This window comes from Barbus barbus (assembly GCF_936440315.1).
Source record: "Barbus barbus genome assembly, chromosome: 43".
Taxonomy (NCBI): domain Eukaryota; kingdom Metazoa; phylum Chordata; class Actinopteri; order Cypriniformes; family Cyprinidae; genus Barbus; species Barbus barbus.
The window spans coordinates 14,820,820-14,845,443 of NC_136721.1; the positions used below are offsets into that span (position 1 = coordinate 14,820,820).

Sequence of the window (24,624 nt, forward strand, 5' to 3'; positions counted from 1 at the left end):
AATGAATTTGACATGGTGGCCATGCGCTTCTGTGAAAATTAGTCGTTTACTCTAATGACTGATCATCGTCCATTACATATTCAGCTGTGGTTAGTGGAACTGACCTGCGATTAAGTTATGCAATACAGTAGATTTTGGTCCTTGGCTGAAGGATTTAAATGTAGGTTAAATGTAGGATTTTGCATATTGTTGTTGCGAGTGCTCACATTTTTATTGAAATAAGTCAGTTTTTGAATAAATTAAATAGTTTTATTTCATTTTTTAATTGTTTATACATTTAAAAAAAAAAATTAAAGTAACATTCTGATAGAAAATAGGTTTGTATTTTGAATGTAATTTTTTAAAGAATTTTATACATACAGTCATGGCCAAAAATATCGGCACCCTTGGTAAATATGATCAAAGAAGGCTGTGAAAATTAATCTGAATTGTTAATCCTTTTGATCTTTTATTTAAAAAAAATCACAAAAATCTAACCTTTCATTGGATAATAAGAATTTAAAATGGGGGGGGGGGGGGGGGGGGGGGTATCATTATGAAATAAATGTTTTTCTCTAATACACATTGGCCACAATTAACAGCACCCTCCTATTCAATACTTTTTCAAACCTCCATTTGCCAGTTTAACAGCTCTAAATTGTCTCCTATAATGCCTGATGAGGTTAGAGAACACCTGACGAGATCAGAGACCATTCCTTCATCCAGAATCACTCCAGACCCTTCAGATTCACAGTTCCATGTTGGTGCTTTTTCTCTTCAGTTCACCTCACTCATTTTACAGGGTTCAGGTCAGAGGACTGGAAGGGCCATAGCAGAAGCTTGATTTTGTGCTCAATGACCCATTTTTGTGTTGTTTTTGAGGTTTGTGTTTGGATTATAGTACAGTTGGAAGATCCAAACATGGCCCATTATAAGATTTCTAACAGAATCAGTCACTTGTTGATTTTTTATCTGTTGGTATTTGATAGAACCCATGATGCCATGAGTCTAAACAAGATGTCCAGGACCTCCAGCAGAAATATAGGCCCACAACATCACAAATACAGCACTATATTTCATTTTACACATGGAGTACTTTTTATCCCTGTGTTCACCGAACCCATCTTGAGTGATTGCTGCTAAAAAGCTCATTTTTTAGTTTCATCTGACCATAGAAGCCAGTCCCATTTGAAGTTCCAGTCTTGTCTGATAACTGAATATGTTGGAGTTTGTTTTTGGATGAGCTAGGAGAGTTTTTCTTGAAACCCTCCCAAACAACATGTGGTGATGTAGGGGCTGTTTGACATTTCTTTTTTAAGGTTTTCTGACCCTGCGACTCAACTATTTTCAGCAATTCTCCAGTTGTGGTCCTTGGAGAGTCTTTAGCCACTCAAACTCTCCTTCTCACCGTGCATTAGGACGATATAGACACACGTCCTCTTCCAGGCAGTTTCATAACATTTTCTGTTGATTGGAAATTCTTAATTATTGCCCTGATGGTGGAAATGGGAATTTTCACTGCTCTAGCTTTTTTCTTAAAGCCACTTCACTAATTTGTGAATCTCATTTATCTTTTGCTGCACATCAGAAATATATTCTTTGTTTTTTCTCATTGTGATGGATGATTAAGGGAATTTGGGCTTTGTTTTCCCTCCTATTTACATTTCTGTGGAACAGGAAGCCATGGCTGGATAATTTCATCTTCATAATCACCCTGGAGTCCTCAAAATTGTGATTATGAATGGGAATATACTTCAGAGATATTTTACACATAAGAATTTCTAGGGGTGCCAATAATTGTGTCCAACATGTATTTGAGAAAAATATTAATTTCATAATGATATTTAAATAAAAGATCAAAAGGATTAACAATATTAATTAAATGCAGATTAATTTTCATAGCCTTTTTTGATCATATTTACCAAGTGTGGCGATATTTTTGGCCATGACTGTATATTATTTTTTACTTTTGATTTATTTTTTTATTTGTTAATTTGACCATTTTTGTGGAGAATATAATGGAAACATTATTCTATTATTAAGATCAGAAATTTTTCACTGGTGTTTCTGATACGTAATAGGTTTATATTTTGAATATAAATTTACAAAATAGTTATATGTTTTTATATATATATTATAATTTTGAATGGAATTAGATTTGATTAATATATTATTTTTATGTTTTATTTATTTTGTGATATTGACCATTTTTGTGCAAAATATAATGAAATTATTCTATTATTAAGATCAGAAAATTTTCACTGTTGGTTTCAGTCCTTCGGACCCCACTGAACATGTAATTTGTGATTATAGTGTTATAATATACTCAGCATTTAGGTTATAAGTGCCATAAAATTGCTTGCATGACTTTTGATGGTGTTTGGAGGTCAGAAATCACTTTTCAGCTCAATTCTCAGTGCCAAAAGTTGACAACAGCTTTCCTGTACCCCCCCCCCCCCCTCTCTCTCTCTCTCTCTCACACACACACACACACACACACACACCACTTCTATTTGACTTACAAAGGACATAATGATAGTGAGCAAGTCCTTTTGTCACTGATGAGATAAATATTTATGAGCGGGTGTGGACGCGATTGAACTGACTTTCTTTGGACCGAGGAGCTTCATTAAATGGCAGGCCAAATCACTGAGGTCACGGAGCTGAGTGAGATCCACATCTGCAGTTCACCGTGTGGGCTCTCTGAAGTGCCCATCAGTGGGCTGCTGTGTAGACATGTAAAAAAAAATCTCCACATGCTGGTATCTTCATATCAAAGAGAGCTGATTACCACCAAATATTTCAAATTGCACTTCCCTCTTTCCCTCTTCAGCATCAAGAGTCCCTTCAATCCCATCGTGGCCGCTTTTCTCTTATTTTTCACTGACAAGTCTACAGGGGCCTCAAGAACGTCCGATAAGTTGCATGAAGTGAAGAACACATCTGTTGGTTAAATGACATTTGCTGGACTGAGAAAATGAGTCAAGTAAATAATGCTGACATATACCTAAAGATTTACTTGATTGTAGGAGTTTGTTGTTGCTTATACTAATAAAAAGTTCTCTAAATTTTTAATTAGAATTAGAATTTTGAATTTAGAAAGACTGAAACCGTATTTTCTTATAAAACATACTGCAATAAACTTAAAACAGTTATGCGTTACCATATTACTATGTTACTAATTACGTTTCCATAAAAAGTAATGTGTTACGTTACTTTTGCGTTACTTTTTAAATCTGGGCAAAACGTTCTTGTTTTACTGTAAAAGCCCCTTCACAACAGTGAAATTAAGGAAATTTAAGTATTTATGTTTACGTACGGCATTTTAAATTTAGGCAAATTTACGTCTATACAGTAGAGGACGCAGCTCAAACAAATTGCATGAAGAATATGATGCAGGAGAAGAAAGTTCAACATTATTCAGGAATAACAAAAATGAAACACAAATGTGTCATTTTTGCTTAGTATGGTTGAAATGGATCATCGAAGATCAGTAGCAAAAACATTGGTTAATAAAATGGGATTAGATACATGATATTTGTCTTGTTTAACATATTTAATGATTGCAGGTTTGTATAATATTCTTTTTTCATGCATTTGGATTTTTTAAGTTGCATTTGTTAAGTTTTAAGTTTTTATTCATTTTGTGGAATACTGAATCTGTTTTTGTCTAGGTGAGATGAGTAAATACATGTTCATATTTAGTCTAGAACTATAAGCATCATGTTCACACAGCATGCACAACGCCTCTGCACTTACTCCTGATTTCTCTCAACATGGCAACACCAAAGCTGTCAGTCAAGACATGGGAAACAAAGTAACTGGGGAATTATTTGAAAAAGTAACTCAGATATTTCCTTCTAAATTAAAAAAAGTAATGTGTTACTTTACTAGTTACTTAAAAAAGTAATCTGATTACATTACTTGTGTTACCCCCAACACTGCAAAAGACCACTTAATATACTATATAATAAATAAAAAAACAATCAACTGTAATTTTTGATTGAAGAACAAAGCTATCCTGACATCACAAGGCTAAATTTCACATAAAAATCAACAACAGTAATGTAAAATAAATTGTCAAAGATGACAACCATAATTATGTATGCGGCAGAGCATGCTTGGACAACACTGAAAAAAAAAAAAAAGTTGGGCAAACTTAAAAGTTTAAGGCAACCAGCTTCAGCAGGTTTTTGAGTTTTTTCAACTTCTTGTTTTAAGTTTATACAACAAAATGTTGAGAAATTTCCTAAAAAATAAGAGAAAACTCAAAAATCTGCTGAAGCTGGTTGCCTTAAACTTTTAAGTTGTCTCAACTTTTTTTTTGTTTACAGTGTATTTTAGTATAGGTCTTTTCGAATAAATAATAATAATAAATCTTACCCGCTGTGCTTAAAAAATACTGTAAAAATGTATGCTGTAAAAAAAAGAAATAAAGAAAATTGTTTCTATAACCATGTTTTCATTGCAGAGCTCTAAAGTTTTCTTTAAAGTTAAACTTTTTCATGTACTCTTTAAAAATAAAGTTTAAAAAGACAAGATTTTTCTAGTTTGTGCTGACTTGGGGAAACAGTACCTCTGCAAAGTTTTCCAGTCGTTTCCCTCAGTTGCGAGTGAGTTCTTCTCTGTGTATTATGAGTAAAGCTTTTTAGGTTCTTCATGTAGTTTGGGTTGGTGGGAAAAGGCAGGCATTCTTTCAAACAGCTGGTGCCAACAGGTTAGCCTATGTCTAGAGATGATATCTGGATGACCTTGTCCTGTCCATCTCTGTGTGATAATATGATCTGACAGATAACTCCCATGAGCCCCCAGACATGTGCTGCTTCATAGCACTCCAACCCTGACAACAGCATGTTGTTCTAAGTATATCCGTCTTCTCCTTGGCATGCCATCTTGTTCAGTTGAACTATTAAAAATGCATGAGGAGAGTTGTTTGTGTGTGTATGAAGTGACATCTCAATACACCAAACACCACTGCTGATCAGAACTTTTTTATGCTTTATATACACACAAAAACACACACCTGAAGTTGTTGTAATGGATTCATGTACTGTATGTGCATTTTTAAATCTACACTATCTGTAATGCTCAAACAATGATGCTCCTCATTGTGATAGACTGGACACAACTCTCTGAAGAAGGATGGAGAGCTTCAAAACAACCCTCAGCCTGTGATCAGAGACATGATATGCGTTAGACATAGAGAAGAGTCTGTTAGCCATCAGCTCAAGCACCAATCATGACCTGCCATTCACAACATCCTGAAATCTTCAATGGCAGGCATTACATGCTTCCCTATAAGGTACAGTGAGGTCCAAGTTCTTATACCACTAGTAGAGATGCTTGTATTTGTATTTTTTTATAAATCTTTTAAATAATTTCTCATTACAAGTATATTTAATTTTCAGTATGAAATTTTATGTGTGGGATTGAAATTAATTTTAATAGTATTTGGTGTCTTTTCAGGGCTCAAGTCTATGGCTAAAGTGATTCATCCCAGGCTCATTGAAAATACGTGCCTATAAATACATTTCTGCAACACCATTATTACATACCTTACTGCACGTTTCGCAGCAGTTTCAAAGTGAAATGTCCAGTGAGTAGCGCTAAAACGCGGGGTCAATATGGGATCCTGGCACGCATTTGTTGGGTTGATATAGGCACGTGTTGCTGTGTTTGTAGTACGTTACTTCAGGTACATATTGTGGTGGTTCGTAATTCAAATATCCGATGAGTGTCACTAAAAGTGAAGTGACATACTGCCAAGTATGGTGACCCATACTCAGAATTCGTGCTCTGCATTTAACCCATCCAACGTGCACACACACACACACACCGTGAACACACACCCGGAGCAGTGGGCAGCCATTTATAATGCGGCGCCCGGGGAGCAGTTGGGGGTTCGGTGCCTTGCTCAAGGGCACCTCAGTCGTGGTATTGAGGGTGGAGAGAGCGCTGGACATTCACTCCCCCCACCTACAATCCCTGCGGGTTCAAAGGTTCACTCGAACCCGCAACCTTTGGATTACGAGTCCGACTCTCTAACCATTAGGCCACGACTTCCCACAATCGTGGGAAGTTAATGTACTTATCGTGTTGGAAATATCCTCTAGTCTACACCAGTCCCAACCCTACACCTACCCGATAGTGTTATCAGATGCAAAAGTGATATAAAAATGCATTTGATGATGCAGCTGTTCTATTTTAACTTCCGCCGATTTGAGCTGTTTTGTTGAACCCAGTTTCACTAGGTTTGTACCAGAGCTCTTCATCACCCAAGTGTAACGCCGTATCGCGTGAGCTACCGAGCAAACCTATTGAATTAAAAAACTCATTCATATGAAGCTGTATATGTGACGACAACGTTCAAAAGTATCAGATTTCAAATCTCGCAGCAAGTTAAATTTGTTTTGAATTCATAACATAATATTCCTCAGGTAATTATGCGAAACGTAGGCTTTATTAAAGGGTTAGTTCACCCAAAAATTAAAATTAGCCTGTGATTTACTCACCTTCGAAGCATCCTATATATGACTTTCTTCTTTCAGACGAATCCAATCTGAGTTATATTAAAAATTGTCTTAGATATTCCAAGTGTTATCATTGCAGTGGGTGGGTGTTTCTGTTCAACAGTCCAAAACACGTCACATAAAGCATGTGCATCCATAATAAAATGTGCCTCACATGGCTTTGGGGCATGAATAAATGCCTTCTGTAGCAAATCCATGCGTTTTTGTAAGAAAAATATCCATATTTCAAACGTAATAAACACTTTTCTCTCACTTCTACTATCTGACATACGTGGAAACCGTTCCGGCTTTAATCGAAACTGTGGACCTGCAAATCTTATTTTGTGTGAAAAGAAATAAAAGTTGTCAGAGTTTTACTGCTTCTAGTGTTCATTTGAACTGGAAACTGCAGCGATTCGTGTGTATAGGTACTGTACTCAGTGGTGTAGTGTCTGGGTCTGCAGGTGCATATGGGCCCGGGCAGATTGGGGGCTCGCCGAGCCGAGGGGGAACTTTTAATTGAAACAAGAGAACGAATATAGAGCCCTGCACGGGCTCGGCCCTTGTCTGACAGCTTATCAGAATTCTCCACCCGAGTCCGACCCGAGTCTTTTTTTCTCTCTCTCTCTTCCCCTTTACACAGCTGCTGTTGCAGCCATTACAAAGGTTACATTTTGGTACTTAATGGCAAAGTGGTTATATTTCATTTAGTTTCTTTGTTAAGTTAATTTAGAATCATGATTGGAACATTTTATGTTTGTTAAATTCAAATTTTTTTTAAATACCAAGCGGCCAAGTGGCCTTGTTGGCAATCACAGGGGTCAGACGTTTCTTGTAATTGGCCACCAGGTTTGCACACATCTCAGGAGGGATTTTGTCCCACTCCTCTTAGCAGATCCTCTCCAAGCCCATTAAGGTTTCAAAGCTGACGTTTGGCAACTCGAAACTTCAGCTCCCTCCACAGATTTTCTATGGGATTAAGGTGTGGAGACTGGCTAGGCCACTCCAGGACCTTAATGTGCTTCTTTTTGAGCCATTCCTTTGTTGCCTTAACCGTGTGTTTTGGGTCATTGTCATGCTGGAATACCCATCCATGCCCCATTTTCAATGCCCTGGCTGGTTTCAATGCCCTGGCTCTGACGGTACATGGCCCCGTCCATCGTCCCTTTGTTACGGTTAATTTGTCCTGTCCCCTTAGCAGAAAAACACCCCCAAAGCATAATGTTTCCACCTCCATGTTTGACAGTGGGGATGGTGTTCTTGGAGTCATAGGCAGCATTCCTCCTCCTCCAAACACGGTGAGTTGAGTTGATGCCAAAGAGCTGGATTTTTGTCTCATCTGACCACAACACTGTCAACCTGTTCTCCTCTGAATCATTGGCAAGCTTCAGACGGGCCTGTACATGTGCTTTCTTAAGCAGGGGGACCTTGCGGGTGCTGCAGGATTTCAGTCCTTTACGGCGTCGTGTGTTACTAATTGTTTTCTTGGTAACTATGGTCCCAGCCTTGAGATCATTGACAAGATCCTTTCCTGTAGTTCTGGGCTGATTCTTCACCGTTCTCATGATAATTGAAACTCCACGAGGTGAGATCTTGCATGGAGCCCCAGCCCAAGGGAGATTAACAGTTATTTTGTGTATCTTCCATTTGCGAATAATCGCACCAACAGTTGTCACCTTCTCACCAAGCTGCTTGGCGATGGTCTAGTAGCCCATTCCAGCCTTGTCTAGGTCTACAATCTTGTCCAAAATCAATTTCTAACTTTTTTTAAATGCATTTTTCTGGATTTTTTGTTGTTATTCTGTCTCTCACTGTTCAAATAAACCTGCCATTAAATTATAGACTGATCATTTCTTTGTCAGTGGGCAAACATACAAATTGCCCAGGCTCAATCAATCAAGTAAAATGTTCTCTGTTCTGAAATGTTTTTCTCCTAATATCAGTTAATAATATATCAAAACTAACTTTTGGAGTTTTTGCTGATTTTTTTCGAGAACCTTGCACCTCAGCTCTAGTAAGATGATATCAAACAATAACATGAGCAATAATAATTTAAAATGCAACTGAGGATGATTTGTGCATATCCACATATGGTTTATTCAGATATTACAATGTGTGGGTCAATTTCCAATTTCCAGTTTTCACAAAAATGTTTCTTGATAACAGATTCCTTTTAACTAATTCAGAACATTCACAGAACAGACTCGGACTAGTTTTTCAGTTGGCGGTTTGAATCAGATTCATATGGTCAATGAGTGAATCAACTCACACCTAAACTCCCTTAATGTCAGTAATGAACCATGAACTGTTTCTGTGATGTATACAAGACTTACATCAATTTTTAAGTTTTTACTAATTTATTAAGTAATTGTTCATATGTTAAATGTGACATGATAAATGCAAACATTGACTACAGAGTTTGGTTGTAAAAAATAATTATAGTAATCTAATAATAATAAATGTTTGTCAGCAGGATCATGTGAAAGTATAACATTTTCACATGGTCATTGTGGCAAATTTGTTTAATAGTTCTAAATCATCAATATTTTTTATTACATTTATATCGTAGTGTTTCTGTTTCATTTATTTTTTTAATTCTAAACCTTATTTTTAAAACTGTTTATTTCCTGGTTTAAATGTGATTTTTAAATGAGACTTTTTACTCCACTTTTAAGCTATGAAACTCAAGAGACCATTCAGTTGTCCTCTTTTAGTTTGTCCATTGTATGCCTTATTTATTTTAAAGATTGCATTCTATGTCAAGAGCATCTTCTCTACAGCAATTTAGACAAACAACACAATCTCATTTCACTCTCATAACAGGAAAAGCAATTATTCTTCTGAGCAACATCTAAGTGGTTTCACACAAGGACCTGTTTTTGTCATCCAAATACTTTTTCGTGGCTAAATTGATATTTTCTGGTTATGTGTTGTGAACAGACAAGAATGCTTATAGAGAATCATATAGAGTTTAATATTTTCAACAGATTTGTCAATGGAAGCCAGATTCTGCCTAAGGATAAAAAAAAAAAAAGCAATTGAGACTTTATTTTTTGTAATCTCCAAATCTGACCTCCCCTTCCAATTGCAAGTTTATAACTCACAATGTAACTTGGTCTTTTCTTACAAGACATATCAATGTGATATTGAAATATGCTTGTATAGAGTCCTGCAGCACCTAACTCTGATAACCTGCAGTGGCCTCTGAGAGCTTTTGCACTTTTATTCCATTATTTCTGGGTTCATACAGACCCACCTGTCCATGGGGAATACACATGAGTGATTGTGAGGTGGCTTTAATCTGTCTCGCCGCGCTGTATCTGGGGAGGGCTGCAGGTGGCTCAGACCACATGGAGCCAATGCCAACAGCACAGTGCTTCCTAATACACAAAACCTCTAGAGCAACACCACTCCAGCACTGAACCGTGTGCTTTTCAGTAGCTGCAGATTTCAGAAAGAACTACATTCCTTCGATTAATTATTTGACTTTCTGAGTGGTCTGTGCCTACATGGACAAATATTGATATTCCTCGTAGACGTCTCTTACATGACTTTTCAACTGCACATGAAAAGCAGTTGATGGATAATTAAATATTAATGACTAATCTATAATTTTGAATAGGAGTTTTTCATTTATGATTTACAAGTATAAGTGTAATACAAGTCTACATTTAGTTAATCAAAAATACATTAAAAATATTAATACAGTGAAATATTATTACATTTTAAAATGTAATTTATTCCTGTGATGGCACTGCTGAATTTTCAGCAGGCATTACTGCAGACTTCAGTATCGCATGATGCTTCAGAAATCATTTTAATATGCTGATTTGCTGCTCAAGGAACATTTCTTGGTTGTGCTTCATTATGTATGATACTTTTTCAGAATTCTTTGGTGAATCAAAAGATGAAAAGAATAGCATTTATTTAAAATAAAAATATTTTGTAACATTAAAAAATATTTTACTGTCACTTTTAAATTAAAGGCAACTTCAAAATAAACCGTACAGTCCGTTCCTTTACACAAACTTGAAATATTGAAATTCATGTTATTTTTTTTTATGAATAATTTCTAATTATTTTTGATAAAACATACATATCAAATATTTCCTTAACTATATTCACCTTTGGATCTGAAATGTTTATTTGACTTTAAAATGATACATTCATTTAAGTCACAAAAAGTAAAAAATGCCAACAACCTTTAGTGTATTTATATGTTTATGTGAGCCAGTTTTGTTTAAGAGTCATTTCACACTGGCTTGTACCCCTGATGGCAAGCCTGTGTTTTTTGATAAGTCAGTTCTTTCCTCTCACTTGAGAATTCTTCAGCGAAGACCAACATCCTTTGCCAGTTTCCTGTAACCATAGAGATAGTGAGTTCAGCCAATCCCCAGCCAGGACTGAGTGGAATGTTTTCCTGAACTCTCTATGAATTTCCTTCTACGACAAACGCTCTCTCCCACATTTTTAAGGCACAGCTCTCTATCGTTACCCTCGTCGGGAATACTTCTATGGAATTCTGTGGAAAAAGTAAGTTTTTCATTCCTTTAAAGTTCATTTCTGCACAAATATTTTATTTCCACAGTATTATAAGTTATGCAAACCTCAGAAGACTGGTTGATTATGCTGTTGCAAAGTCTGTAGATACGGCACACTTAATCTCATAGTTACAGCTCAACTGTATGCTCTCTGGTGTGCAAGACTCACCGAAGCCTTTGATTACATTCTATATTAGACCCGAGATCTCCACAGGATGGCCAGCTCAATAGACTGATCTCAGCAGGTTAACCACTTACATAGTTCAGTCATTCACACAAAGGCTCATTCTGTTCCAGTGCTGTTTTAATTGAGCACCAGGAGTCGCCATCAGGCCCCGATCCAATTCCTGGGATTGCAAACCACGTTCACCAGAACAGATGTTCAGATGCATTCACCTCTGCTGAGACACTTCCAAAAGTGGTGTTTGCAGAAATGCTATAGAAGAACCATTTTGGTTCCCCAAAGAACAGTTTTTCCACTATAAAAACCTTTTCTGGAATTGAAAGGTTCCATGGATGATAAAGGTTCTTCAAGGAACCATAGATACCAATAAAGTGAATAAATGTAAAGTGTGTGGTTGAGAAACGCATGTCTGGATTGACGGGAGCTATGACCACTGAAAGTACAGACAGAACGCTGATAGTTTTGTCCAGTGTTCCTCTCAGGAAGCTATCTTCTGTGAATCAATCATCCATGGGCTGTAGGACCTCTAATCTGGCTCATGTTTGCTGGGACTTTGAGCTCAGTTTGGCTGTGGTGTTGATGGTCTTGGCTGGGATTTTGATCTTTTCATTGCTGTACTGTGTTCTCCTGCTGCGCCACAGGCTCCGCGTCGCTCAGGCCGGGAACGCTCTGGAATACTTTAGTTTCTACCACATGGCCCAGTATGATCTAAAAGAGCCCAACCTGTCCGTAGTGACCCCTTCTCTTCCCTCCCCACCTCCACCTGTTCCTCCACCTCCTCCTCTTCATGTCACTCCACCTCCACCGCCCGTGTTGTATATGTCCACCCCCATCATCCACACCACCCCACCCAGCCCTCACCCGTCATGTGGAGCCGGTTCGGACGCAGAGGTGTATTCGCGGATTGGAGTCCTGCGACCCTCAAGACCCTCCAGTGGGAGTCAGACCCAGGTGATCCTGTTTGAACATTCTGCTTTTTGACGGACTGATGCTTTCAAGTACAAGCACAGCTGTCTTCATTTAAGCTCTTTAAAGTTGTGTGGATATTTTGGGCTGTTTTGTCATATTTAAAGTGTCTGGGTTAGATCAGACAATCACCCTCTTTTTAAGTACATTCATGTTTTTTTTTAGATGTGTTACATAGCTTTCAAATGTGTTTCCTATGTTAGGAAAAGTAACAGGAAAAGGGGATTGTTTTGAAACAAACATATTCCTCTTTTTCCTGAATCTGCCTTTGTAATTTCCTTTAAAGGGTGGGATTTCCTGAGGAGTCTTTCCATTGCTTTGTTCCTCTCTGCCTCTTAGGATTTTAATGTTCGATGTTCTTTTACTCTCACTGTCTTAGCAAATATACATTAGGTTAATATCAAATAAATAAGTATAAAAATAATTCTATATTATAAAATAAATAAATAAATATGCGCACACTACCATTAAAAAGTTTGAGGTTGGTGTGATTTTATTTTAAAAATGTTTTTGAAAGAAGCTTCCTGCTCACAGGGCTGTCTCTGTGAAATATTCTACATTTCTATTTTAAACTGTAATTTATTCCTTCCTGTGACTGCAAAGCAAAGTTTTCAGCAGCCATACTCTTTAGTGTCACATGATCCTTTTAATATGCTGATTTGGGTCTGAAGAAACTATTTTTATTATCATTAATATTGAAAATGTTTTCTTAAAACCATAATTCTGTAACCAAAACAAATTCCTTCTATGTGGAAACATACCTGGCAGTAAAGCAAACATTTTTAGGATTTTTTAGAAAAAGTTCAATAGGACAGCATTTATTTGAAAACCTTTTTATAACATTATATGTCCTTGCATATATATCTGCCCCCAAACTTTTGAATGGTGGTGTATACATATATTTATTGTTTATTTTTATGTGATATAATTATTTATAGATATAGTGTAAACCTGTGTGGACACAGTAAATAAATACTTGTTGCAGTAGCTGTGTAAATTACAACACACTGTAGCTGTGCCCTGTCTCGTCTCTGAAATGCATATGTTGTTCATGTAACATTTTAAGGCCACAAAGCATATCTGAATAATTGATGATCCTCTACCATTTCCTTTTCTCATAATGTATAATTTAGCATTGTGAAATAGCTGCGGGAGGAATATGATGATTGTGGAGCAAAAGTTCACGACCTTGTTTTTGAACTGAAAACTTGCAGTGGATTTTATATTTTACTCAGTACAGATCAACCTTGAATATAACTGGTCTAAATAATATTTTCCAAATATTTGATGTATTTAAATCAACGATTAAGACATTGTATGCTATTCATAGCTACTATAATATGTTCTGCTCTGATGTACAAGTCCTATTGTCCTGTTTAATTGCTTTATAGATCTGCCTGTGTATAGCTCTCATTTTTGTTTAGAAAAGAAGTTCAAAATGATACTCTAATTTCAACATCACTTTTGATTGTTTGCAAAAACATATCAGAACTTATTTCTCTGACAGCTTTTTTCTCTTTAAGCAAACAAAATTTTTCACTCGATGTGTCAAAATAAAGCAATATATTTTTCAACATTGAGAATATTTTATGGATAATATTGGAGTCTGTTGAATTGTCTTTGATTTTGTGCCTTGGAATATTGAGGTAATTCTTATTTAGGGAACAAGCTAGAATCAGTTCCATCCCTGCAAATATTGCATATGTGCATGTGAGTGTCTTTGATTTTACACCAAGCTTGTGCTTTGTGCTTGACAGTCTGAAAATTTTGATAATAGGAAACGAGAGAATGCATCAAATGAACAAACTATGTTTTGCAGTAGGGAAAATATACTGCATTTTTGGAGCCACAAAGTGTCTCCTATGAAACAGATTTGACTTTGATTCTAGTATCACGTACCGATCCCACTTTCCCTCACCCTCATTTCCTGTCTCCTCGCAACTGTCTCTTTCATTAAAAATGGCAACAACAAAAAAACAACCTAAAATAGCAATGAACAATAAATTTCAATTTTGTGGATTACTGCCTGTTCCTGTCTGCTTTCTCATATGTGGTCTCCTTTTCTTCTGTCCTGATTTTGAATGAAGTGTTTTGGAAATCTTACCTTTCATATGTCCTCTAACTGAAGCTGGAATACTAGCACCTGCCACCTCTGGGAAAGTGTTCATTGACCTACACTCCAGCTGTAATTGTGAACCATAGAACTACATTTTTTGTTGTTTTATTTTAGGTATGTTTGACAATTGTTTCTAGCGTGCACAAGACCCAAGAAAGACGTTTTTTTGGATGTACCAATTCCCCTGTGAATAACATATGGCTGAGTTGCGTTCTTGAGTTTAAACCTTTGTATCTTGCCCGCTGTGAAGACGGCCACTCGAGAATCGGCGTTCAGATGGCTGGATTACTTTGGACTTTCCAGAAACTCTGCTTTTGACGGTGCTGATTATTCTTGGTTGAAAGACTGAGAAATATTTAGGATTTATAGATCTCAAACTTAATAACTAGAGCTTGTAGATTAGAAAGTCTGATTATGAAATTTCACCTGAAGTAATCTTGGTGTCACTTTTTTAACCTCAAAAACTGTTTTCAGTTGTTTAATTAAACCTAAAGTTCCTGCTATTTTATAACATTGCTTAACTGATTTTTCAAAACTGTAAATATAACAAATATTACTATGGAGTATGTTTTAGGCTGCTACAAAATATTGTTTCAATCATTCTGGAATATGTTTATCATTAATGTGTAACTTGCCATTTTGTACACTGAAAAAAGGCAACAATCGAGAAAAAATCTTCAGAGACTGCTAGTAAATTTCACAAATAATTGAAAAAGGGCAAGTAACACACTGAATTAAACATGGCATTTTGAAGTAGAAAGACTGAAATTGTATAAAAAACATAAAAATACTCCAGTAATCTTTGTTGTAGATTTACACCGTAATTATTTGTTAAATTTACAAGCAATCTATGAGTGAAAATTGTTTTAAAGTAAATATTACATCACATATTATACTACCAAATTATTAAGCTACAAGTATGTGCTTAATATTTTATTAATCATATTTCAGCTAGAGTTCTGACTGAGGGCTGAAGCCCAATAAAAACCTAAATATTCACTGGATACCTACATACATTTAGCTCTTTTCCTCACATAAAACAATTTAGAAGATTTGGAATATAGCGTTGTGGACTATTTCTGATGCTTTTTTTTTTGCCTCTTTTAGAGCTTTATAGGCCCAGTTATGCTCTTTTTGGCTGAGAAGGTTTATTTGTAATCCAGTTAGTTTCAAACTGTCTCTACTGTATATTTGTTAGCAAGCTCTCAATATTTTCTTGCAGAGCTGTAACCCAATGATGGACCTCAGCAGTGTTTGTTGAGTGATCAGCAGTGGTTTCTCGCCAGGGTTCTGGAGGTTTCTCATTGTTAATAAATAGCTGTGGATCCTCAGGTCGCTAAATCATGCCAGCTGTGGGTGTGCACGTGGGCTCTGTGTATTGTCCTAGGCCTTTGATCAGATAATTGCACCTCAGACCCAGAGTTTGAAACATCTGATTGTCGCTATGGTGACCAGCATCAATGTGTCTGCTCTGTTGAGTGGCTTTTAGTGATTCAGACACAACTGGATGGCAGGGCTGCTGCAGCAACTTTTGAGACTATAAGATCCTAGTGCAATCCTCCATTTATATGCAATCCTCCATTTATATAATATTCCATTTGTTGCTTAAATGGGACATTTTGAGTTTGAACTCACAAGTATGTAGCCCAGTTGCCTGTTTTATTGACTTTTCACATTTTAATTTTCAGAACTGATGTAACAAACAGACAGTTTTGTTTCAACAAGAATTCATCAGTTGACATAAACAGTGCCAGCTGGGGACCTGTTAATATAATTCACTGGAACAATTTGCACTGGCACATTCCTGATCATGTAAAAGCCTTGAGATTTCGATTATCAGAGAAATAAGGAGATATGTGTGGTGGAGCATCTTGTTGTGAAAACATTCTTTTATGAAGGGATTTGTAAAGAGGATCTTTCGGCCTCTTCATTGCTCCTTTGTATCCATTGTTTCACGCAAGGTTTCCACAGGGGATGAAAGCGCAAGTCAGGATTAATGGGTTTTAAAGTGCCTGGCAAAGAGGAAAAGTATAAAGACGCATTTAAATGATGGACTGAAAGTGACGCATCAATAAATATATAGTTCTCTCTTGAGAAAATAACAGCTGCCGTTTATACAAATGTTCAAGTAGCAAATATAGAAAGGACACTTGCTGTGATTAACTTTTGAACTCCTTGATCTTAAATGTGGTCATGTGCCATCAGACATAATATAAAAAATATGAAATAGGTTTACATTTATAATATACATATTGATACTTATATTATGGATACACATATGATAGTTGACTGCTATTGAGTGTTTCAGTCTGTTCCTGTCTGTTGTGCTGCTGAGAGGTTTGCGTTTGTAGCTCCGCTTTTTTATTGAATCTTTACCTTATTTTCACTCTCTGTTGTTTAAAGTGATAATATATAACTTAATTCCCACCATATTTCTAGAATTATCTATCAAACTAATCTAACTAATTTGATCGTTCGCTTTTAAAACCGCGAGTGCAGCGCATAAGCTGGTTATCTTGTTACTCCCGGTTCCATTCGCGTTTCTACTCACTCCGTTTTCATTTCTCTCTCGCTCCGTTTTTCACGAGTTCATCAAACAACAGTGGTAAGTTAAGTTGGTATCATTTCGTCAGTCACGGTGAGTAATGGCTTCTTCTCCTGCTATTGTTGTTTGCACTTCATGTCACATGTATAGTTTATCTCTCTCTGTCGGCTATGAGGGATTCACATGTGATAAATGCAGGGAAATAGTTAGGCTGACAGAGAAGGTTTCAGAATTAGAGACACGCATCCAAACTTTAGTTGAGGATAGTAAGAATGTGAGGGCTGTAGATACTGCTTTGTATGCGACTAGCTCAGGGAGTCCTGTACATTGTTCGGTTCCGGTAGAGCCCGTGCAGCAGGGTAGCTGGGTGACTGTGAGGCGGCCTAGTCGCGGATCAAAACACCGCTCTTCCGTTCCGATCAAAACATCAAACAGGTTCTCCCCACTCAGTGAGGCACCCACTGAGAAACCTGATGAAGGTGCTCTAGTAATTGGCGATTCTATTGTACGGAACGTGAAAATAGAGACACCGTCCACCATAGTCCATTGTTTATCAGGAGCCAGAGCGCCTGACATCTTGGCAAATTTAAAAGTGCTGACTAATGCTAAACGTAAATTCAGTAAGATTGTTATCCACGTCGGCGCTAATGATGTTCGACTTCGCCAGTCGGAGATCACTAAAAATAATTTTAAAGAGGTGTGTGAACTTGCAAGTACGATTTCAGACACTGTAATATGTTCTGGTCCGCTCCCTGCTTACCGGGTTGATGAGATTCATAGCAGACTGCCGTCACTCAATGGCTGGATGTCTAAGTGGTGCCCGCAGAATAGCATAGACTTTATAGACAATTGGATGAGTTTTTGGGGCAGACCTGACCTGTTGAAAAGAGATGGTGTTCATCCCTCCTGGGGTGGTGCCGCTCTTCTCTCTAGAAATATGGCACATAGTCTTAGAGTTCGTACTTGACTAACTGGGGCCCAGGTCAGGAAGCAGACAGACTGGCTAAACCGACCGTCTGCTAGCCGCCTTACATCACAGAAGTCAGTTAATTCTCAGCACATTCTTCACTCAGATATCACAATATAGAGACTGTGTCTGTTCCCCGAACTCGAAAATACAGAAAATGTCCAAACCAAATTAAGAGTAACAATTTAATTGATGTTCAACAAATAAAAAATGTTAAATACAGAGAAACAATTGATAAAGCTTGGCTTACTGAATATCAGGTCCCTTTCTACAAAAGCACTTTTCGTAAATGATTTGATCAATGATCATAACCTAGATTTGCTCTGTTTGACAGAAACATGGCTAAAACCAGATGAATACATTACTTTAAATGAGTTCACCCCCCAAGATTACTGCTATAAAAATGAGCCACGTCCGAAAGGTAAAGGGGGAGGTGTTGCTACAATTTATAGCAATATTCTCAGTATTTCTCGGAGGGCAGGCTTTAATTATAACTCGTTTGAAGTTATGGTGCAGCGTATAACATTATCTAGAGAAACACGTGTTAGTGATAAATCCCCTGTGATGTTTGTACTGGCTACTGTATACAGGCCACCAGGGCACCACACAGACTTTATTAAAGAATTTGCTGATTTTCTATCCGAGTTAGTATTGGCTGCAGATAAAGTCTTAATTGTTGGCGATTTTAATATCCATGTCGATAATGAAAAAGATGCATTAGGATCAGCATTCATAGACATTCTGAACTCTATTGGGGTTACACAACACGTTTCAGGACCTACTCATTGTCGAAATCATACTCTAGATTTAATACTGTCACATGGAATTGATGTTAGTGGTGTTGAAATTCTGCAGCAAAGCGATGATATCTCAGATCATTATCTAGTCTTGTGTAAACTCCATATAGCTAACTCTAAATTCTACTCCTTGTTACAAGTATGGTAGAACCATCACTTCTACCACAAAAGACTGCTTTGTAAGTAATCTTCCTGATTTATCTCAATTCCTCAGCATATCCAACAGTGCAGAAAAACTTGATGATGTAACAGAAACTATGGACTCTCTCTTTTCTAGCACTTTAGATACCGTTGCTCCTTTACGCTTAAGGAAGATCAAAGAAAACAGGCCGACTCCGTGGTATAATGAGCATACTCACACCTTAAAGGGAGCAGCCTGGAAAATGGAGCGCAGATGGAGGAAAACAAAACTAGAGGTATTTTGTATAGCCTGGCGGGAAAATACCCTATCCTACTGAAAAGCATTAAAAACTGCTAGATCTGATTACTTTTCGTCTCTTCTAGAAGAAAACAAACATAACCCCCGGTATTTATTCAATACAGTCACTAAATTAACGAAAAATAAAGCATCAACAGGTGTTGGCATTCCCCAAGAGCACAGCAGTAATGACTTTATGAACTACTTTACTTCCAAGATTGATACTATCAGAGATAAAATTGTAATCATGCAGCCGTTAGCTACAGTATTGCATCAGATATCACTATAGATCCCCTGAGGAAAAATTCCACTCATTCTCTACTACAGGAGAGGAAGAATTGTATAAATTTGTTAAATCATCTAAACCAACAACATGTATGTTAGATCCTATTCCATCTAAACTACTAAAAGAGCTGCTTCCAGAAGTCATAGATCCTCTTTTAGCTATTATTAATTAATCACTGTCATTAGGATATGTCCCCAAAACCTTCAAATTGGCTGTTATTAAGCCTCTCATTAAAAAAAACACAACTTGACCCCAAAGATCTAGTTAATTACAAACCGATCTCAAATCTCTCTTTTCTGTCAAATATACTAGAAAAGGTAGAATCCTCACAATTATATTCCTTCTTAGAGAAAAATGGTATCTGTGAGGAATTCCAGTCAGGATTTAGACCGTATCATAGTACTGAGACTGCTCTCATTAGAGTTACAAATGACCTGCTTCTATCATCTGATCATGGTTGTATCTCTTTATTAGTTCTACTGGATCTTAGCACTGCGTTCAACACTATCGACCACAACATTCTTTTAAATAGACTAGAACACTTTGTTGGCATTAGTGGAAGTGCATTAGCATGGTTCAAATGGCTGTTTGATAGCAATTTTTCATTTGAAAGCTATGTTTCTAGCATATGTAAAACTGCGTTTTTCCATCTCAAAAACATATCTAAACTGCGACCTATGCTCTCAACGTCAAATGCAGAAATACTAATTCATGCGTTTATGACCTCAAGGTTAGATATTGTAATGCTTTATTGGGTGGTTGTTCTGCACGCTTGATCAACAAATTACAGTTGGTCCAAAATGCAGCAGCTAGAGTCCTTACTAGAACCAGGAAGTACGACCATATTAGCCCGGTTCTGTCAACACTGCATTGGGTCCCTATCAAACATCGTATAGATTTTAAAATCTTGTTAATTACTTATAAAGCCCTGAATGGCTTAGCTCCTCAATACTTGAGCGAGCTCTTCTCACATTATAGTCCTCTACGTCTGCTGCTTTCTCAAAACTCTGGCCGTTTGATAATACCTAGAATATCAAAATCGACTGCAGGCGGCAGATCCTTTTCCTATTTAGCACCCAACTCTGGAACAATCTACCTAATACTGTTCGGGAGGCAGACACACTCTTTCAGTTTAAATCTAGATTAAAGACACATTTCTTTAACCTGGCTTACACATAACACACTACTACACTTCTATAATTCAAATCCGTTAAAGGATTGTTAGGCTGCATTAATTAGATCAACCGGAACCGGGAACACTCCCCATAACACATGATGTACTCGTTACATCATAAGAAGAATGGCATCTACGCTAATATTTGTCTGTTTCTTTCTTATTCTGTTTCTCAGTCTGTGTCCGGATCAGATGGTGGATCGGCGCCGGGAGATGATGCCTGCGGCCTTGATCGTCGACGGAGGCCGGACACCTGGATGAGCCCCGGGGACATATCCCCAGTGAAGACCTCCACTTAAAATACAATAAAACTTCAAATAAAACAAATATATAATAAAATAAAATAAAAATATTTTTTATATATATAATAAAAATATAATAAAATAGCGAACTACATAATACTATATTTGTTAGAAATTGCAACAATATAAAAATAGAAATATAATACATTTATACATTTAAAAATTTTATTAAAACAATAAGTAAACAATAATATCCTGGACAGAGGCGAACTGGCCCCCCGACTAAGCCTGGTTTCTCCCAAGGTTTTTTTCTCCATTCCGTCACAGAGGGAGTTTTGGTTCCTTGCCGCTGTCGCCTCTGGCTTGCTCAGTTGGGGACACTTAATTTCTAGCGATCATCATCAATTTGATTTCACAGATACTATTTAAACTAAACTGATCTAGACAATGACATCCCTGAATTCAATAATGAAATGCCTTTAACTGACAATTGAGTGTTTAATCGTATTATTATACATTACTGACACTCTATCCTCCAATTTGATACTGTTAAGTGCTTTGACACAATCTGTATTGTTAAAAGCGCTATATAAATAAAAGTGACTTGACTTGACATATGCCTCCCTCAATCCAAGTCAATGTTATGAACATAATATGTTCACAGGCGTCAAATGTTCAAGGTGACGATTCATAAAAGGGGTCCTTAGAATTTTATTTTCTTGCTATTATTTTGATAGACAGCTTTAAAATATGATATTCATCAATACAATTACTTTTAATTAAATTCTTCTTTGTGCATTGCACAGCTTTTTCTTCTAATTTATAAATTTTTGGTCGTGCACATTAGTTAAATAATAATAAAAAAAAAAAACAATCAGAAGGACAAGGACACAAGGTAAATGTACAGTGGGAATTTTTATTTTTTTACATCATGGGCATGATCTTTATTTGTCATGGACATGAAATCAACATTTTCAGTACACATTATGTAACCTGATATCAAAACATAAAATCAGGATGAATGTATATTTATAGTGGTACTAAAGAGCAAGTTTTCAGTGCTGTTAAAATACACCTCTATTGTTTTTCTGAGCAATCAATACTGGTTAAACTCGTGTGTCTGACAGTTAAAACTGAAAAGACGGTATGTTTATGGTCTGCAAAAATGGCATTTAATGATTTTCTTAAAGGCGCTCTGAAAGTCTTTATTGAAGTACGCGTAAATGATGGGGTTCAAAAGCGAGTTTGAGTACCCAAGCCAATTAATGACGTCGATGAGCCACAAAGGCATATCACAAGACGGACAAAAAGGCAACACGATCGCTTTGATGAAGAATGGCAGCCAACACACAATGAAAGTGCCCATTATAATGCCCAGAGTCTTGACTGTCTTGCGCTCGCGCGCCAAGGCGAGCTTCCTCTTCGCCTCGGTGTTCTTCTCGTGTTTGTTCTCTAACAGAGGGACAGAGTTAGGCGTGTTGGGCAGAGGCAGGTTGTTTTTGAAATTGCTGTGAACCTCGATTATCTCCAGAGACTCGCCGTCCTCCGCGTGCTTCACCGCACCGTTTACGCACGCCGCGGGCTTAGGTTCGACTGCGCTTTTCCAGTTTTTGCCCAGCTCTCCGTTCGCGCGCTTAAAAAGCGCAGGTGACACAGTCAAACATTTCACCCTCTTTTTCTCAGGTTTTCGAACGGTTTTGCGAATGCGAAATCTCGCCGCTTTGAATATGCGTCCGTACAAGACCAGCATGAGAATCAGAGGGATGTAAAACGCGCAAAAGGTGGAATAAATAGTGTACCATGGGTCGTGGCTGATCATGCAAGCTTCAGGATTGGCCATGTCTTCTGCTTTACTCTTGGGTTGAGATTTCATGATCAACATGGGTGGAATTGATATGGAAAAGCCGACAAACCAGGTAACGGTGATTAAAAGAGCGGCACGTTTCAATGTCCTTTTCTTCATGTAGTCTATTGGGTCGGTGATCGCCCAGTATCTATCCAAAGCGATAGCGCACAGGTGCAGAATCGAAGATGTGCAACATAAAATGTCTAAAGAAATAAAAATATCACAAGTTACCTGTCCAAGCGTCCACTTGTCTAAAACTTGGTAAAGAGCCGCCATTGGCAACACAAGCACTGACACCATGAGGTCCGTCACGGCAAGTGATCCGATCAGGTAGTTTGCAACATTCTGCAGGGATCTTTCCAAAGCGATAGCCGCCACAACACACGCGTTTCCAAATATGGAACATAGAATGAGCGCGCCGATCAGTAAAGACGTGGAGATCTGATAACTTAATGGAACCTTCACTGGTAAAGTCACATTATCGATTTGCTGATCTAAGCCACTGTCGTTCTGAAATGATAAGAACGTGTCGTTGTTTTCTTCCATGTCGCGTAGCGCATAAAATTAGTAAAACCACATTAAACAGCACTACTCCATTCAGATGAGCTCATACACTTGAAGGCGATGCCAGCCATCAACATTGTTACTGACGACCTGTGACGACGCGGCTCCATTTATATCAGCAGTGGCTCTAGACGTCAGTTACCTACGCAGGTGTAGAATATGCACACGCGTTTTTCCAGAATTTCTTCCAGTGAGAGCCATCCATCCTCATCATCTGATTTGTAGCAGCAAACTATTGAAGCAATTGCCACATTGAATGCTTGAACAAAACTTTTCAGGACGGGGTCCAATTACCCGGATTTCCAAAGGAGTGAACTTTTTCTTTAGGAATGAACTTTTTCTTCAGGTATAGCCTAGCCCCTGTTTTCGACCCGCTCGGCACCGACACCCGTCGAGCTGAAAAGCGCGTCTGCTGCTGAGAAAACTGAACGTTTGGCCCAAACACCTCTCCTTCATCCAGTCCCCCACATATACAGTGTTGGGAAGGTTACTTTGGAAATGTAGAGTATTACAGATTACCCTATTTAAAATGCAATAATAAGTAGGCAAGTTATCTATTTCAATTAGGCCTATAATGTAACTAATTACATTACTTTTTGGTTACATTTCTAAATTTCTAACGAATGTTTTCAACTGTTAATCATTTTAAAACATTTAGAGCAAGCAGGGTTAACCTTACAAAACTGATTACTATTAGACTTTCAAAATCCTCCTTCTCTTGATTTAAAATTATTATTTATTATTATTTTAGCACAGCCACACAAAAACAGACTTTAGCCCCTCTTTTTACATCGAGATTAAATACAGATTTAAAATCATAAGATATAATGTTTTTGAAATAAAATCCTTGTATAGGTACGACAGGAAACACTGTTAACAATGCTAAATCTAACAATGCTTTAGAGAAAAATAGTCAGCCTAATCTTATCAAAATAAAGCATATACATAATAACCCAAATAGGAAATGAAACAGTTATCAAATAAGCATTCTATTCTGTCCCAAACTGCTGAAATATTGGTGTCTCATATATTTAGAGCAGTCACTTCAATCCAGGAAAGAAATTAATGTGTGTGAACCCCTCTTTGTAATTGTTAGTATTTTATTTAATTACTAATTTTTCTCTGTAACTGTAACAGATTTCAGTTAGGCCTACATTAATTTTGTAATTAAATTATGTAATTCCATTACATGTATACTAGTTACTGTCCCCAACATTGAGTAGACCTATAGGCCTATGTGTGTGTTTGTGTGTGATTATATACTGTCCCCATACCAAGTGTGCGAATTATAGGGGGTTTGACCCCATAATTGAGGCATTGAGGCTTAAAGTGTAGCTATTCAAACAATTCAATAGCCCAAAAAGTTAGGCAGCTGCTATTTGCAAATTAGATACTATTTACACCAAGTGCAAATATCAATGGATTCTATTTGCACCAAGTGAAAATAGTAGTATTTTTTATACTAAGTGCAAATAGCTATAGATGTTACA

General features: G+C 37.2%; 1 protein-coding gene across 1 annotated transcript; it reads right to left on the reverse strand.

The window, feature by feature from the left end:
• Positions 1–21,874: 21,874 nt before the first annotated feature.
• LOC306862177 (5-hydroxytryptamine receptor 1A-beta-like) lies at positions 21,875–23,116 on the reverse strand (the record flags this gene model as incomplete). Its single annotated transcript, XM_079404856.1, has 1 exon — positions 21,875–23,116. One exon carries the CDS (start codon positions 23,114–23,116, stop codon positions 21,875–21,877), a length of 1,242 nt encoding a protein of 413 aa, XP_079260982.1.
• Positions 23,117–24,624: the final 1,508 nt, after the last annotated feature.